The following is a 16319-nucleotide window of genomic DNA, read 5'->3' on the forward strand; positions in this document are numbered from 1 at the left end:
CTCATTCTCTCTCTCTCTTTTCCTTCTCTCTTTTCCACAGTCCCTACACGTCATCCTTTGAAACATAAACCGTTGACCAAGTCTGAGACTAGGAGTGGACCTAGCCGCCCCTGAGCTCCTCTTTGAGAAGGAGTCCAGAAAGCAAGGGGGTCTGCTCTGAACCTCGTGACTCAACGGGAGGCCTCTCCTTCTGATACACTTCATGTTCCTTTTTCCATTTCATTCTTTCTGTACTTTCCTCCTCTTCTCAAACAGCGGCTTAATGACATGTTGCAAGGTTCATATTAACAAGTTCATGTGTACTTGGACAGAGTTAGCTAGGTTGAATAAATGTTGATTGTTGTTTGAACTCCCCTGGTGTCGTTTCACCTTAATTCTGACAAAGGAAATCCACGAACCTGAGTCGCTCCAACTTTGGGACGCGACAGCTGGTTAGGCCCAGCGGCCCCAGGTCAGGGCCTTTGTGTGGGGGTGACGCTGGCGAGGGGTAACCCACAGGCAGCTGCAGGGAAGGGTCACCATCTTGCTCTTGTTGAAGCGTGGCTTTCTGGTGACCAGTGCTTCTGCCTAACAGCTTAGGGTTTAGTTAGCTCCGTGCCCCAGCAAAGAAGAACAAACCACCCAGAGAAGTCAGGAGTTTGGTTGGGCCTGCCCCTTGAACTAGACTGCCCTGGACATGACCAGGAGCTGCGCCGAGTTCCAGGAAAGCGGGAAGACCCAGGAAGGCCATGGCCAAAGAGGTTCGAGCCCTGGCAGGACGTCCATTGTGAAGGGAACACTGGTCGCGCGGTCGGGATGGTCTCTGTGCAGCCCAGGGTACTTTTGGGACGTCACCTCTGAGCTACTGTGGCTGCCCTGTCCTCCCTGCAGCTCCCCTCAGCAGAGCCCAGCTCCCCTAGGCTGCTGCTCAGCAGGCGCGTAAGGCACAGAGGCTTGGCTGTGCCGTTGGCCTCTTTTGGGATCTTTCTTTTGGGGCTGGCAGCAACTTCGCCTGCTGAATCCCAAAGGTGCTTTATCTGTCCCGTCCTCCTGCTGGGCTCACTTGGCTGATGGGGATGCCATGGGTCTGTGGCCAGTGGGCTGGGTGCCCCGTGGGGGGTGCAGGGGTCTTTGGGAGTGCCAAGACACCTCAGTGCCTCTTCCTCCGTGTCCCCCTGCAGCCGACGTGAGCCGTGCTTCAAAATGCCCTGCAGGCTGGGACCGTGCAAGGGAGCAGTGGTGGGGTTGGTGGGGTTTTGCAAACAGTCACGTCCCAAGCAGAAGAGGCGTGCGTTGAAAGTGGGTACGGGGAAAGGCCCCTGAAAAGCTGAGGCTGGGTGACCAAGAATGGTAAGGATGCAATTTTCCCCAGGGGAGCGTATCAGCTCCCGAGGTTTTCGGCAGGTCCCAGTTCATAAGGGAAGAGTTTCTCTGGGACTCAACCGAGCGCATGCTGCCCAGATGCCTGCGTGCAGCTGATGAGGCAGGGGTGGTACAAAGGAGGACCTCTCCCTCTGCAAAAGGAAGCCATTTATTACAGAAAAGCAGAAAGCTGATACAATTGTACAAGAGTCACAGTGAAATATCTTCTTTTTTTTTTTCTTTTTCTGGGGAAATAGGACGTTATCATGTCACTATTTCTTCAGCTCTTTGAAAGCTAGTATTAGAGTAAGCAGTAATAGGAACTACGTTACTAGACAAACATTGGCAAAGCTCTGGCAACAGTTGGCATCTGCGACAGAAAGAAAAGATGTAATTATGTGGTAGATTCTCAACAGGTTTTTGCACAACCAGAGCCTGAAGAGCCATACTGCTTATGTCAAAGCTGACATGACGGTAAGAGTCGGGCTGTCAACATGCACACTATATTGCAGCAGCTTGTTGGCTTCAGTACTTCAATAGTCCCAGTTAGAAGGGGGAAGTCTTGGTGACCCACTGCAGTTTCTGAACAGCTTGAGTGGTTACAAATGTGAGCAGCTACCAAAAGAGAGAAGCCTCAAGTGAGGGACCTCAGCAGGCTGGAGAAACGAGCCGCCAGGACCGTCATGAAGTTCAACAAGGAAAATTGCAAAGTCGTGCCGCTGGGGAGGAACAACCCCAGGCACCAGTATATGCTGGGGGCCGACCGACTGGGAAGCAGCTCTGCAGAAAAGGCTGCTGAGGATGCTGGTGGACACCAAATTGAACTTTTGCTAGCAACGTGCCCTTGCTGCAAAAAGCACTACCGATGTCCTGGGCCGCATTAGGGGGAGTGTTGCCAGCAGGTCGAGGGAGGTGATCCCGCCCCTCTGCTCAGTACTGGTGAGGCCACCCCTGGAGCACTGTGCCTAGTTCTGGGCTCCCCAGTACAAGGGAGACGTGGACATACTGGAGAGAGTACAACAGACAGCCATGAAGATGACGAAGGGACTGGAGCATCTCTCCCATGAGGAAAGGCTGAGAGAGCCGGGACTGCTCAGCCTGGAGAAGGGGAGGCTCGGGGGGGACCTCATCAATGTGTATCAATACCCAAAGGGAGGGTGCAAAGAGGATGGAGACAGGCTCCTTCCAGCGGTCCCCAGTGCAGGACCAGAGGCAATGGGCACAAACTGAAACACAGCAGGTTCCCTCCAAACATCGGAAAACACTCTTACTGCGTGGGTGACTGAGCCCTGGCAGAGCTTGCCCAGGGAGGCTGTGGAGCCTCCACCTTTGGAGATACTCAAAAGCCGTCTGGACGTGGTCCTGGGCAACCAGCTCTGGGAGTCCCCACTTGAGCAGGGGGTTGGACCAGATGACCTCCAGAGGTCCCTTCCGACCTCAACCATTCTGTGATTCTGTGATCTGTGGCTGCAGACATCATCAAATAGCGTTTGTCCTCTCTGCTGCCTACCTTAGAAATCTCTAAAGGCACAAATAAGGAGCAGCTTAGGTCCTGTTCAAATCAGCCAACTTTTATTTGGATCCCAATGAGTTCTGCACGTTTAAAGAAGACTTTCTGAACCATCCTTCAAGCTCTCTGTCTCTTAGACTGTAGATGAGGGGACTGATTCAACATGTTAAGACAGTTTAGAACAAGGAGCGTATTTTGTTCAGGTTTCCTACTCTGAGAGCATCTGGCAAGCAATACACCATGCTAAAGTTCCATTGACAGTTGTAACACCAAACAACGATCAGACGAGAGGAGCAGGTGTAAACACCTTTTTGCCAAAAGAGATTTTCAGACCGGAGGAAAGGATGTGAATTGTAAGATGCCAGAAATTGTAGCAACGTGAAGAGAGCGTCTCGTCACATCTGTGGTGAACTCCGCACTGGGGCCAGTGTAGTATCGTCGCAGGAATGATTAAAGATTAGCGTGAGATTACAAAAGAATTGGTAAATTTCATTAGCGACGTACAAAGTGAGTTGGGATAGAAACACTCGGTTAGGATACTGACCTTACATTTTCTTATCCTGCTCCAAGCTTAAAGCAGAAAGTGGTATTCCTACTGTGCTGCAGGGGAGAAGTTTCCGTATTGCTAAAAACCAAGCATAAGACAGCCCTGCCTGGGGATAACATTCCCCACAGACCAAAACACTCCAATGGTAGAACTTGCGTGCAGCCCCCGCAGAAACGGGCTTCCCGCCATTCTGAAAGCTGGGAGGGAGCGCAGGCCATCAGGCAGGAGGAGTGTCCCAGAAGATGGCCGTGGAGGGTTGGAGGTGGTGGTCAGCCAGCACCAGCGCAATGATGAGGGGTTCTTGGTCACCGTCAAAAAAACAGAACAAGCTAACACCAGCAAGACAGCAACCTCCATTTCTGCAAGCTTCCCAAGTCCTAAAAGGGCAAACTCAGTAGAAGATGCTTCATTTTCTTTTCCCTCTTTTCTGCATGAGCTCTTCCTGCTTGGTAGGAGGAAGAGAAGAGATGAAGCGACAAAAAAATACAACTTGCGTTAAGCTTGAACAAATCTCAGACATCTAACATAACCTTGCCAAAGGAGAGAGGCAGGGCTCTGGAGAGCACTGAAGGGAATGAAAGGTCCCGGGGGCACGCTGGGACGTGAGAACATGGGGCTCTGGGCCAGCTGGAGAGCAACAGGGAGATCCCCAGGGAATATGAGGGCAAATGTGGGGCTTGGGGCCCCCCAAGAGGACCCAAGTGCCCAGGGGTGAGTGGGCCTTGTGCCGCCCACAGGGGACACCCTGCCCCTCCCGGCCTGGGTGGCGGGTCACAGTGGTGCCTTTATGACCTGACCTGTCTCTGTGACACCCTGTGGTGCTGCATATGGTCAACACAGCCGTGGCCCCCACCCCGCAGTGTCCGGCAGGACGGCGACGGGACAGGGCGAGAGCGTGGAGCTGGCGAGGAGCCCCTGAGCGCAGCCCACGTCTTTCATCGCCACCCCCGCGGTGCCGAGGCATTTTGCCAAAGCTTACCCCTTCCCCATCCCTACCCCTTTCCTCTGTCCCGCAGGATGGCGGAGAGACCCCCCAGCCGCCCCAGGGTGGCCTGGGAGGAGAACGGGGCTCCCCAGGAGAGCAGCTCTCCACCGGAGCCCCACAAGGTGTGCGTGCCCAAGCCGCTGCAGACCGGTAAGTGAGGGGCCCTGCTGGGCTGGGCAGGGCTGGGGACAGCGACCGCACCCCGATAGACGCCAGGGTCCTGTTTCCCCGGCACATCGGCAGTGGCGGTCCCACGGGTGGGGAGCACGGCACTGCCGGAATGCTGCTTAGGGCTGGGAGACTGCCCCAGCACAGCCTCCCGCAGGGTGGGAGACAGCAGAGGGGACCCGGCTCCTGCTGCGGGATATGGGCAGCAAGAGGCAGCTGGCCTGGCACCAGGCAGCCGTAGCGGGGGACGGGGACCTTTCCAGCCCATCTGCAAGCGAGTTCCTAAGCTCGGTGCCCTCGTGCCTTTCTGTGCCGTGCTGCACTCCAGCATCACAGCCCACCTGCCGGGCATCCTCCAGCCCGGACACCCGTGGGGAGACCGCGCCGGGGGAGCGGGAACGGGGCTGGACGGAGGGCAGAGCTCCTTCCTCTCCCCCTGTTTGCCTTCGGCCTCTCCCTACAGCCCTCCCTGCTCTCCTCCTTTACTAGGTGCCCTCTCTGCCGCTTCCAGCTGGCTGGCTCTGTACAGAAAGGAAAAAGAATCCATGCAGTTCATCCAGGTTTTCCTGAAGAGCTCCGAAAAGGTAACCACGGCCATTTCCATGGTAGCTGTGCCTGCGTCTCCCCATGGAGCCACCGGCTCTGCTGCCTGCTGCCAGGGCTGCTGGGCGACCGCTGGCTGGGCAGAGCCGCTCCCGCCGGGTCTCCTGCACAGCACTGCAGCCCCAGTGCTCCGGTCCTGCTGGCCGCGTGTCTACGTTCTCACGCTCCCCGTTTGTCTCTCTGTCCCCTGGCTGCCAGGAGAAGGCCCAGAAGATGCAGTTCCTAGAGACCATCTGCACCCTGTGCAAAGCTGCAAGGCAAAGCAAGGGCTTGTCACGGGGCCTGAATGCGTTCTGCCACAAATTTGAGCTGGCAGAGAATATCAAGGTGAGGGGACACCTGGCGGGTCTGGGGAGGGCGGCAAGGTCCCCGGGCACCGGCACAACGTGAGGACAGCGCATGGGCAGGGGAAGGCAGGGACAAGCGTGTGTGGACACCGAGCTGCCCCGAGGGGACTCGGATGCCGCTGAGAAGCCCTGCCAGCAGAGACCCCAGCACCGGGGCGGGGGGCACTCTGGGGGCCGGTGCTGGGGCAGGGGCAGAGGGTCTCCGCCAGCCCTGCCACCTGGTGCTGGGTCTGCTGGCACTGGGTGCTGGCAGCTGCCAGGTCCCATCCCAGACGTGCTCTGCAGGTGCTGCTGGAAGAGGAGCCCAGGGACCACCTGCACACAGCGGTGCGGCAGCAAGCTATGCTTGCCATCGCTGCCTTGAGGTACCTGCCAGGCCCCTGGTTTGGCTTTCCACCAGCCGTGGCCCTGGACCTGGCCGGGGCCACCCCCCATCCAGGCACAGTCCAGTGGTGCCATCAGAGGGCCCCTGCTTTGCCCTGCTGGCAGCTTGTTGGGAGGGCGCAGGGGAGGGCAGAGGGATCCTGCAGCTCCCCGCCACATCTCGGCTCTTCCCCAGAGTGGGAAGCGGGAGGCTTGCCTGCCAGGACTGTCCTTTGGGCCCAGGCCATATCGAGGATGGAGGAGGTGCCTCCTGGCAGCACTCCCCACACACCCTCCATCCCTCTTGGGGACCCCCTGCTCCAGAGCTCCGTGTCCACCTGCCCAAGGCATCGAGGCACCACCGCTCCCAGCACCAGTGTCCAACAGGACCCCCCCTCTCTCTCTTTGCAGCAAAGTGGAGGTGGTGCTAGAGGGCAAAAAGAAGAGCCTCTTAGAAGCCTGCTTCAAGAGTGTCTTCTTGCTTCCTCCAAAAGCAGACATGCAGGGCCTGGACACTACTCTCTACTTCGAGGTAAGTGCTGGCTGAGCTACAGGAGCCCCCAGTCCTCTGGGCTGCTCCCCGGCCACCGCGCGCTGAGAGACAACCGGAGATCCAAGGCACGGCAGGGTATCGACTTTGCTTTGCCACCCTCATCCCTTTGTCCCCTTCCCGTGGGCCTGGCCACATCCAGTGCCGCAGGCTGCTCTGCCCACAGCAGCGTGCCTGCTCCGAGGCTTCCCCTGGGCACCGCGAGGCAGCGCAGGCATCCTCTCTTGGTGTGGGGAGTTCAGATCCATCTCCAGGCTTGAGAGGGACTGCAGAAAGACTGCCACAACCCTTTGTCCTCCTTGCAGACCCTGGACGCCATGGACACCATGCTGCGGACATTGGTGCTCAGCTCTTCTGCCCCTGGCTTCACAGAGCTGCAGACAATCTTACAGGTCTGGTGTTGGCAAAGAGTAGGGTTCGCAGGGGCTGTTCCTCACCCTGCAAGGGAGTGTCCACTCTTGAGTGGACAGTTCCCACCCCAGTGCCATGCACAGAGCACACTGCAGGGAGGGTGCCCAGCTCCCCTGGGGGAGGCAGGGGTGGCCCACCATGGTCTTCCGCAGCCCAGTGCCCCCTGCCTGCAGTCAATGTGACTTCCCCTCTGCAGCCTCCTCCTGTGTCACGGCAGAGCCTTGCTCGTGGCAATTCTGGGCCAGCTCTGTCCCCAGAGCTTTCCTTGCACCAAAGCTGTGGGAGGCATTTGACCCCTCTCCTCAGGCACCACAGTGGTGGCAGCTGGTGCTGCTCTTCCCCTGCCTCGCAGTCCCTTGTGCTTTCCTCCCCAGGTCTGACCGGGGCAGAGAACCCCTGGGACCTGCCTGTCCTGCACAGGGAGCCCAGCCCTGAAGCTCTGTACTCCTGGCTTCCCAGGGGGCTGTATCCCCATTCCCACATTGCAGACCCCCCGGGCAGGCTCCTGCCCAAAAGCCCAGCCTTCATGGAGAGGGGACACAGGGCTGTGTTCCGGGGGAGGGCACAGAAAGGAGCAGACGCTGCCCGGGGTGTGGTATCTGCCTACCTGCCTGGCCACAGGGACTGCACGTGTCCAGCCAGGACTCCAGCAGTGCTGCTTCTGCTGGTGCGGGTGCCAGCTCGCAGGGCACATCGGCAGTTTCTCTCCTCCCAGATGCTGCTGACCTTCACCAACTGCCAGAGTGCAGTTGTGTGCGAGAGGGCCGTGGGGAGGATTGGGAGGCTGAGCGATTTGCTGGCCAGCTGTTCCTCTGTGGAGGTAAGGAGCCAGGCACCCTCCAGCCAGGCTCTCTCCCCTTCCCTGCACACGGGAGCAGCCTGCAGCTCAGAGATGCCTGCACGGCAAGCCTGGGCACTGGCTGAGGCGTTCAGCAAGGCTCTGCCCTGGAGCGAGGGTCTTGGTTTCTTTCTTTTTTCTTTTTCCCACGGTCTTCTCTCCCCAGTTCCCTCTCTGCCAGGAGCCGTCTCGGCCCCCAGTCCTGCGCAGGACGGGACTGCCCAAGGGACATGGTGGGAGCCCAGGCCTGGCAGCTCTCCCTGCCCTGCTGCCCAGCTAGCTGCTTTGAGAGGGCCCTCCAAAGCTCCAGCTCACCGGGGATCCTTCCCCTGGGCAGAGTCTTGGGTTCAGGGCTTTGGTCACAGCTGCTGCCCGTCAGCCCTTCTACCTGTCCTCCCTCCCCCGCCCAGGTCTGGAGCACCTTTGTAGGAGAGGATGCCAGCCCTGCCTGCCACGCAGAGATCCATATGCCCTTCCTGGGACAGCTGCTGGGGCATCTCATCCTCTGCCGCACTCGCAAGAGCTGGGAGATCAGCTGGGTTGCTTTGGATGCTCTTCATCACCTCTTCAGATTCATCCTGCAGCAAAAATGTAAGAGAAGCTGTGGTGGACCGCATCCCTCCACACACACCTCCTCACATGCCTGCTTGTTTCCCTGGCTATTGCAACAGACCGTTCTTGTGCTTTCTGGAGGCTCTCCATCAAAGTCTGCTTCCCTGACCTCCTTTGCCCCTCACAGCTGCTTCCCGTAGCATCCCAGCTATTGTTTTGCTGCAGAAGCTGAATGCTCGCCAGAAGTCCAGGACCTGTTCTTTGCTGCTCTCCTTCCCTACTCTTCTCAGGACCTCTCAGAACCTGGCTGTTTCATGGTCCCCACAGCCAAAGCTATCATTGATTACCACTTCCTGAAAATAGTTCTTCCCTATTGGAGAACAGCAGATCCAGCTGTACATCACCCCAGCTGGTCCCTCCAGTGCCTGCAGCAAGAAGCTGTCCCTGACGCCCTCCAGAAAGCTCCCTGACTGCTTGCGTCCTGCCGTCTGGCAGGCAGGTCTCAGGGACGTTAAAGTTCCCCATGAGAAGCAGGGCATGTGAAACAGAGACTTCCCCACGTGCTTTCAGGAAGACTTCATCCACATCCTCTCTCCAAGTGTGCGTGGGGGGGTGTCTGCAACACGCTGCCACCACCATGTCACCAGCACTGCCTCTCCTCTGCTTCTGACCCACGTACTCTCTCTCGGACTCTTGATCGTCCCGTATATCTGAGCTGCTCCTTCAAATATGAGGCACGCCCCCCCAGCCTCCTCTTCCCCATCTCTCCTGAAGAGCTTGCATCCGTGCACCGCAGCACGCCAGCCCTGCAAGCCGTCCCCTGCAGCTCAGTTATTCCAACAATGTTTTAGTTGTGCGACTGCATGCAGAGCTCTAGTTCCTTTGAGTTTCCAAGGCTGTGAGCATTTGCACACATACGCTTGAGGCAGGAGTCTCTCATCCTTCTCCATCATCCTTCAGGTCCCTCTTGTTCCCTTCGCCTGTCACCCTGTGCTTTACACCCTTGTCCACCACCTCCTCCCCTGACCGTGGGTCATAACCTCCCTCCTCAGCCATTCCTAGTTCAAAGCTCTTTTCACCGTTTGGTAAGCTTGTTGGCAAAGACGCTGTGTCCTACCGACTCTTCTGTGATCCCCTCCTGTTTAGGCACGACACTGCCAGAGGATAATGCAGAGCATCCACAGCGTCAAAGGGAACGGGAAGCTGCGATCACCTCCTGGCTTTCTTTGCCCAGCACCAGCAACATTACAACGGTAACGAGCTCCTCGCTTGCTGGGCCTCTTGTCCGTGGCATCAGCAGGAGACTTGTGTGAGCAAAGGGATCTGGAATCAGCACGGTTGGCATGGCCTCACTGTCACTGGTGAGAGGGTTGCTGCTGTCGCTGAGCAGGGACTACAAAGGGCTGCACTCCAGTGTCCCAGCAGCAGCTCCAGCCCTCCTGTCCACCAGCAAGCCCTGATTCTCTGTAGGGCCAGCACACTGTGCCCACGACCCCAGCCCTCCTCTCTCACCCTCAGGGCCCTCTCTTCTCATCCTCCACCGCGCAGTGACTGCAGCCCCTGCCTCCAGCTGTCCTGTGGGCGCTGCTGTCAGCACCGCCAGGCCATCTCTTGCCAGAGCTGCTCTCGCCGCTCACCTAAGCAGCACCACCAGGACACTCGGTGTGACGTGTCTTCCCTGCCTTCCTCCCTCCCATAGGCATTTGGAAAATACCTCCAGCCTTCTGAGAGGACAGACATCGTCCTTGTGGCCATCGAGGCCATGAGAGACTCGAGCACCTATGACAAGGAGGAGGCGAGCAGCATCCTGGATATGGCTATGAGAGAACCTGCCTGCTGGTTGACGGAGGTAAGCGGCCTGTGGCTGCCCTGCCCTTGAGCCCTTTCAGGCGTTGTTCCTCCTTCCATCCCTCCCTCCCTCCCTCATGCAGGTGCCTCAGGCACCTTGAAGCCCTTTTAAGCCAGGAGAGTAGCATGGATAGGGCAGCAGTTGCAGAGGCAGCTGAGGAAATGGCTGCACTCCAGTGGCAGCACCATCCTCACCCGTGTGCCATCCAGGTGCCAAACATCGTGAGGTGCATCTATGAAAACGTGGAGCACATCCACGCGGCGTCAGCCCGGCACAGCCTGGACCTCCTTCTTCTGCTGATGACTGTCCAGTGCCCCATGGAAGTGGTCACGAGCCTGTTGAAGCTCTCTCCATCTTGGGACAGGTACTGACCCCAACAGCTCCTGTGGGCTTGTCCATGTGGGGAGAGGGGCCTGGAGACTTTCAGGCTGCTAGAGCCACTGAAAACCACAGGACACCCCTGAGGAGAAGGGCCCTCCACCGCACCACGCTTTCCAGCCCTGGTGGATCGGCCAGGCCTGCGGTAGCCAAACCCGGCCAAGCCAGCCCAGAGCCCCGCCACAAGGTTCCTCCCTGCCCCGTGGGGAACACTATCTCAGCCCCCTCCTGCTTGCCCAGGCGGGGACCCAGGCACTCAAGCGAGGGGGCTGAGAATGGCCAGGGCTGCAGGACAAGCCTGGGACCTGCCGCGCTGGCCCGGGCACAGTGTGGTGGCCAAGGCAGCCCTGCTGACAGAGTGCTCTGGGCCTGCAGTGCTGCTCTGGCCATGTGGGATGTGATGCTTTCCCAGACCCACACGTTGGAGAAGGTCTTGAGGGAGCTACTCAGCAAGCTCCAGGACCAGCAGCTGCGCAGGGTGTTCGGCTCCAGCACGGAGGACGCCTGCATCCATCACTTGGCTGTGAGTGATCAGACCGGTCCTTGCTCGCTCTCTGGGCTGTGCCTGCCTCTCCAGGAAAACAGGCACGGCCCTCTCCCCTCCCATCTGCCCCGACACGGTCACCTCCTCCGGGACATACGGACACAGCCCCTTAGGGCCAGCAGGGACCTGCCCAGCACCAGGTTCCCCTGCGCCAGCCGTGCAGGGCCACCCCACGCTGCTTGGGCCCCCGGTGCACAAGCACGAAGCCCAGGCAGCCCCTGCCTGCCCAGGCAGCACTCTGCTTCCCCCCCTGCCCGCATCCATCCCTCTGCACTGCTCTGCAGCCTGGAAACCTGGGGCAGGGCAAGGGCTCGGTCAGGGGCAGAGACACGGCCTCTGCACAGGCTGAGCGGGCTGCAAGGCTGGCGCCAGGAGACACTCGTCACCACTCGCGTGTCATGCCTCCTTTGTGCCAGCTCTTGCTGCTCAATCGCTCCTCAGAGGCATGAGAGCAAGTGGCTGCCGACGCTCAGCGGACAGGAGGAGCTGGCACACACAACCCTGTGGTGTGCGGTGGGGTGTAGGGCACTGGGGTGCCAAGCGGCCGTCCACGGGCAGAGCTGCCCCCAGGACAGGCTGTCTGGCTCTGGTGCCCTGGCCCTGAGCTGCCAGTGGGAACCAGGAGCCGCACCGTGTTGGGAGCCCCGCAGGCTCTGCCAGGCTCTCACTGCCATCTTTGTTTCAGCTGCTGGCCTCCAGCGACATGAAATCAGAGGAGTTTGCTGGCCTGTACAACGTCCATAGGTACCTGAGGCGTCCAAGCCTGGCGCTGCTCTCACTGGCGCTCAGAGGCCTCGTCACGCTGTCGCAAAGACCTGAGACGGTGAGCAGGGCATAGTCAAGTGAAGCCACGTTGGCAGGCTGGGGCTGCGGCAGTGGGTAACGCGGTGCCTTGGCCTGGGCTGGGAGTCAGGAGGTGGGGTGACGGCTCCAAATGCCCTTGCTGTCCCCTTCGCGGGCCCCGGGGTCCCTCAGGCTCAGACCTTGCCCCTGCAGCGCCAGGAGAACAGCTCCCTCACCCACGTGCAGGAGCTCTCGCTCCTGGCGCATCCCCGTGGTGCTGGGCAGGAGTTTCTGCTCTGCACCGAGGCAGCCAGTGCCAGACTGCCTCAGTCGAGGGATTACCGTCCGCAGAAGAAGCTTCCTGCTGAGAGGGGGAGGATGAGCCAGAGCCTCGGGTACAGCTGATGTTACGGGCTGACTCTGGGGCCTGGGGCAGCGGGTCTCTGTCATGAAGGGGTCACAGCCCACTCATTGCCAGCTTAGAGATCTCTGCCCTTCCCCGCACCCTGCCGTGGGGGCCAACAGAGCGCTGCATGGAGGGGACCGGTGGCTGTCTGGGGAGCTTTCCAGGCCCGGAGGGTTACCAACCCACCTGCCCGTTTGGGCCCGTCGGAAAAGGGGGTGGCTGAGCAGGGGACACGGAGCCTTTGTTCTCCTGCCCTAACTTCCCTATCCCCTGCTATCCTCACGTCCCCAACGGTGCGCCCATGGCCAGCACCTGCCAAGAGGCGGCGGAAGGGATTCCTGTGCCACCTGCCAGGAATCTGGACGGGAGGCTGGTGCTTAGTGGGCAGAGCATTTTTGCCAGGGTGGTCTTTCACCGCTTGACAAAAAGGAAATTCTGTGCTTCATGCAGGCAAGAAAAATCTTGGTCCTGCTGCCAGACATCATGGAGACCCAGCAGAATGCCAGCAGTGACAACAAGATGAAGGCCCTGCTTGTCTTCAGAAATGTGATGGGTCATATGAAGAGGAAGGAGGCCAGCCCCACCGCTCTGCAGCTGGTGGACAACCTCCCGCCACTCTTTGATGATGTAAGGCTGCTTGTGGGAGCCTGAGCCCCACTGATGGGCCCTCTGCAAGGACAACTGCCCCTCAGCCCGGCCCTGCGGCAGCACTTGCACAGGGCTGTTCCCCTCCTCACGCCCCTGGGCTCTCGTGGAGATGGCTTCTGGGCTCTGCAGCCCAGCACGGCTTCTCCCTGACAACTCGATGCCTCCAGGCGACCTAAGCCCCCTGTGCTGAGGCCCAGCCTAGCCCCTGTGCAAAGCACCTGCAAGCCAAGAGCCGCTCTCAGATCTGCGAGGCCTCCCCCGGCTGCACTGCCAGGGAGGACCAGACGATCTCCCCAAGTGCCGTGGTGAGGGGCTGAGGCTTAGGTGGCCATGTGTGCCCCGGAGGCATTGCCGAGGGCCAGCCCGGTCTCCTCCTCAGGCCATCCCTGGGGAGCTCTGCACTGGTGCGGCTGGTGTGGCTGGTGGTGAATGCCGGGGGCTGGCACAGGCGCTGCCTGATGGAAACCTCTTGCATGCATGGCCTTTTGTGGGCCTGGGGCCATTCAGCCACGGCTGCAGATCTGGCCCACAGCTCCTGTGTGTAGAACCTGACTCCAAAGCATCTCCGCTCACATCAGCCACACTAACGCCCTGGCTCAGGGAGCGGCTGTTGCTGAAGTCTTCCTGTCCTCCTCCCTACCAGCAATCCAGCCAGCTGCGAGAGCTCTCCATCTGCCTCTTCAAAGATGCGATGCAGACAGTGGTGGGGAACGACAAGCAGCAGATGAGGAAGAACGTGCGGAGAAGCCTGCTCCCACTGTTCTTCCACATGAGTGACCAGACCGAGAGCGTGGCCAAGGTACAGGTTTCAAACCTGACCAGTGATGCGGGCAAGGGCGTGCTGACACCACGGGGGTGGCCTGCGCATCAGGGAGGGGCAAGGGCTGCTGGCAGTTGGACGCTTGGAGTCTGTGTCACCTCAGGGTCCAACTGCCTGAGTCACTGAGGGCAGGGCAGAGCTCCCCTCCTTCCCCGCACCGGCCCCACCACTGCCTTCCCGTCCTCCCTCTGTGCCTCCTGCTGCAGAGGAGGACGGGAAGGTGGGCGTCCCCTCCCACCCCTGCTCCCCCCATTCAGGTGGCCTCCAGTGCACCCCAGAGGAAGGGTCCCAGCATACCCAGCGCGAGGAGGGCTGGAGAAGCTGGCACAGACGTTTCCCACACCTGCCCTACCTGGTCCAGCAGGGCTCAGCAGCAGCCCGTGGCCACCAAGGCCTGAACACAAGAGTCCCTAGAAGCGTCCCAGCTGCCCCTGCAAGTGTTGGAGGCCAGGGCTTTGAGCCCCATTCCCTGCCCACGGTCCCCTCAATCCCCGTCTTCCTCTGCAGGCCTCCCAGGAAGCCCTCCTCGTTGCTGCAAAGCTGCTAAAGTGGAAACGGCTCAAGCACCTGACCCGGACACAGCAGACAGGCAGAATCGGGGAGTGCTTGGTGAGGACAACCCCCAAGCCCCAGGGCCTGGGCTGGACAAGGGCTGCCCCCTGTGCAGCTGTGCCTCGCCTGCCCTGCTCCAGCCCAGAGCCCGCAGCCTGGAGCTGCATCCTCCTTCCCTGCCCTCAGGCACAGAGCCCCCAGGGGCTCTTCTCCAGGCCCCTCTCCCCTCCCCGCCCTCAGGATGCTGAAGGAGACCCTAGCCCATCTGGGCCCTGGCAGTGGGACGGACAGAGGGGTCTCAGGACCTCCAGACCCCGCCTCTGCCTGCAGCTGACTCTCAACCTCCACCCCACAGGGCTCCTGGCTGGGAGTTGGGAATGGCCTGAGGTGGAAGGGGGACAGGGGGTGCTGGGAGGAGGGACCGGTTCAGCCCACTGCGGAGGGTCTGTGTCAGCCCCATGCCCTTGTGCTCTCTCCAGCTGGTGCAGGACAGGAGCAGAGTTGAAGAATATCTGAGTCAGAGCCTGCCATACTTGAAGGATGCTCAGGTCACCTTGCGAGAAGCAGCCCTGAAGTTCATTGGTGAGCCACAGCAGCCCCTGGGGTCCCCATTTTGGCAGCCTGGTCCCAGTCCCAGCCGCTGCACTGGCAGCAAGGGGCAGCCCTGCGGCTGCCAGAGCCCCGACTGCCCCATGCAGGGCCTGGGCAGCCAGGGTCTCTGCGCGTCCCTCTCCCACCCCTGCCCGCGCAGGTGGGCTTAGCGGCAGCCTTGCTCGGTCCCGTCCCCCCCCCTCGGATACTGTCCTTCCCTGGGGTCACTCTGCTGAGGGGGAGGAGGGTGTGCAGCCAAACCAGCAGAGCCACGAGCTGTGCTGCTGGGAGCATGCTGGGGAGCAGGAGGTCTGACAGAGCTCTGTGCCTAGGGCTTGCCGCACGGCACCTGGGGGACGAAAGCGAGGAGAAGCTGTCCGAGATCTGCAACGGTGAGCAGGGGCAGTGCTGCGTGCGCCAGGACTGGTGGGGCAGGGGACAGAGCCTGGGCAGCGTGTTGCTATGCCTCGCCCTGCTCCAGGGAGACGCTTCAAGGGCAGAGGAACGTCTCAGGGGCATTTGGGGCATTCCTGAGCAGCAGCTTCCAGCTGATGCATTTGTCCCACCTGCTCCATCTGGCCAGGGAAAGGGATGGGTGGGGCTGGCATGGTCTGGAGGGGGTGCCTGGGTGTCTCTGCAGATAGGTGGGTTTCAGCTCTGTTCTCTTTCCTTCTGCTGCAGCCCTCCAGCTTTTGGAGAAAGATGCCGAACTCTCAGTCTCATCCCTGGCAGCTCAGACCATGCTGACCCTGAGATCTCCGAGGGAGCAGCCAACATCGGGGTGGACCCTGTGGGCGCTGTGCTGCTGGCCCTGCAAAGCCGGGCAGAAATGAAGCTCTCTTCAAGAAAATGGCTCTTGTTGATTAAAGCTGGAACCACAAGCCCAAGGCCACGGTGTCCTTCACGCAGGAACCACCCCGAGCGTGCCGAGCAGCCGGCGTTATTCGGGCCTCTACCGCTGTGTGCAGGACAGCTCACCCCTCGGCACACCCTGGCCCCAATGTTGTTTTAGAACGTCCTCCCTCTGTTAGGCTTTGCCCCCAAAAGAAGTCGTGCTTGTTCACCTTCTGTGGAAGTCTTTTCTCTGGGGAGGCAGAGGGCAAAAGGGAAAAGGCAGACCCCAAAGGAACCAGGATTGCCCTGAGAGCTGCCTCACGCCCAGGCTTTCCAGCAGCCCGTGGCAGCACAGCACACGCTGACCCAGGGTGTCCTTGCAACAGAGGCCCAGCTGCCCTGCTGGACTGCAAAACCTGGAGGTTTCATCCTGGTGTTCAGACGTGGCCACCTCTGGCACGCTCCGGTCTTGCACATCCTCGCCCGTGAGCCAGGGGAGAAGTTTCCCTGTGGAGCGGGAAGAGCTGTGCCCCCAGGGGCACCCTGCCCCACCTCCTCTGGGCTGCTGGGGCCAGCCTCCCAGCCCTTTGGGCAGCTGGCCTGCTCTGGCCTTCTTCCCCCACAGCAGCAGCACCCTGCGCACAAGCAAAGCAGAATAGGGAATCCGTTCACTATTTCCCATCGGCAGGCTGGTGTTCA

General features: G+C 60.1%; 4 protein-coding genes across 5 annotated transcripts; all 4 read left to right on the forward strand.

Moving 5' to 3' along the window:
- The first annotated feature begins 4212 nt into the window (after nt 1-4212).
- Nucleotides 4213-7675, forward strand: LOC138684835 (maestro heat-like repeat family member 5). The gene is made up of 3 exons (XM_069780155.1): nt 4213-5481; nt 5787-5866; nt 6276-7675. Exons 1-3 carry the CDS (start codon nt 5179-5181, stop codon nt 6409-6411), a joined length of 519 nt encoding a protein of 172 aa, XP_069636256.1. The 5' UTR covers nt 4213-5178; the 3' UTR covers nt 6412-7675.
- A 140-nt stretch (nt 7676-7815) lies between these two features.
- Nucleotides 7816-10319, forward strand: LOC138684825 (uncharacterized). Its single transcript, XM_069780030.1, has 3 exons — nt 7816-8254; nt 9362-9468; nt 9915-10319. Exons 1-3 carry the CDS (start codon nt 7894-7896, stop codon nt 10092-10094), a joined length of 648 nt encoding a protein of 215 aa, XP_069636131.1. The 5' UTR covers nt 7816-7893; the 3' UTR covers nt 10095-10319.
- On the forward strand, nt 10190-13140 carry LOC138687458 (uncharacterized). Its single transcript, XM_069795267.1, has 5 exons — nt 10190-10428; nt 10683-10965; nt 11672-11809; nt 12626-12802; nt 13021-13140. The coding sequence occupies exons 1-5, from the start codon at nt 10190-10192 to the stop codon at nt 13138-13140; spliced, it is 957 nt and encodes a 318-aa protein (XP_069651368.1).
- On the forward strand, nt 12868-16133 carry LOC138684862 (maestro heat-like repeat-containing protein family member 7). 2 transcript variants are annotated; one of them, XM_069780365.1, is made up of 5 exons: nt 12868-13622; nt 14151-14252; nt 14675-14777; nt 15119-15178; nt 15468-15740. In XM_069780365.1, the coding sequence occupies exons 1-5, from the start codon at nt 13515-13517 to the stop codon at nt 15617-15619; spliced, it is 525 nt and encodes a 174-aa protein (XP_069636466.1). In that variant the 5' UTR covers nt 12868-13514; the 3' UTR covers nt 15620-15740. The 2 variants fall into 2 exon arrangements, with proteins under 2 accessions (XP_069636466.1, XP_069636384.1); XM_069780283.1 differs by having other exon boundaries at nt 15119-16133.
- Nucleotides 16134-16319: the final 186 nt, after the last annotated feature.

The sequence above is a fragment of the Haliaeetus albicilla genome, chromosome 1 (genome assembly GCF_947461875.1).
Source record: "Haliaeetus albicilla chromosome 1, bHalAlb1.1, whole genome shotgun sequence".
In the NCBI taxonomy this organism is placed as follows: Eukaryota; Metazoa; Chordata; class Aves; order Accipitriformes; family Accipitridae; genus Haliaeetus; species Haliaeetus albicilla.

What these genes read in the sequence shown, in the direction of transcription:
- LOC138687458 (XM_069795267.1), top strand. Translation starts at nt 10,190, where the DNA reads ATGGATAGGGCAGCAGTTGCAGAGGCAGCTGAGGAAATGGCTGCACTC. An exon ending in CTCTCTCCATCTTGGGACAG is followed by an intron (nt 10,429 to 10,682) that starts GTACTGACCCCA and finishes CTGCTTGCCCAG; the next exon opens with GCGGGGACCCAGGCACTCAA. An exon ending in TGTCGCAAAGACCTGAGACG is followed by an intron (nt 11,810 to 12,625) that starts GTGAGCAGGGCA and finishes TGCTTCATGCAG; the next exon opens with GCAAGAAAAATCTTGGTCCT.
- LOC138684825 (XM_069780030.1), top strand. Translation starts at nt 7,894, where the DNA reads ATGGTGGGAGCCCAGGCCTGGCAGCTCTCCCTGCCCTGCTGCCCAGCT. An exon ending in ATTCATCCTGCAGCAAAAAT is followed by an intron (nt 8,255 to 9,361) that starts GTAAGAGAAGCT and finishes CCTCCTGTTTAG; the next exon opens with GCACGACACTGCCAGAGGAT. An exon ending in GCACCAGCAACATTACAACG is followed by an intron (nt 9,469 to 9,914) that starts GTAACGAGCTCC and finishes TCCCTCCCATAG; the next exon opens with GCATTTGGAAAATACCTCCA.
- LOC138684862 (XM_069780283.1), top strand. Translation starts at nt 13,515, where the DNA reads ATGCAGACAGTGGTGGGGAACGACAAGCAGCAGATGAGGAAGAACGTG. An exon ending in GCAGAATCGGGGAGTGCTTG is followed by an intron (nt 14,253 to 14,674) that starts GTGAGGACAACC and finishes TGCTCTCTCCAG; the next exon opens with CTGGTGCAGGACAGGAGCAG. An exon ending in AGCAGCCCTGAAGTTCATTG is followed by an intron (nt 14,778 to 15,118) that starts GTGAGCCACAGC and finishes CTCTGTGCCTAG; the next exon opens with GGCTTGCCGCACGGCACCTG.
- LOC138684835 (XM_069780155.1), top strand. Translation starts at nt 5,179, where the DNA reads ATGGAGCCACCGGCTCTGCTGCCTGCTGCCAGGGCTGCTGGGCGACCG. An exon ending in AGCTGGCAGAGAATATCAAG is followed by an intron (nt 5,482 to 5,786) that starts GTGAGGGGACAC and finishes CGTGCTCTGCAG; the next exon opens with GTGCTGCTGGAAGAGGAGCC. An exon ending in CTTGCCATCGCTGCCTTGAG is followed by an intron (nt 5,867 to 6,275) that starts GTACCTGCCAGG and finishes CTCTCTTTGCAG; the next exon opens with CAAAGTGGAGGTGGTGCTAG.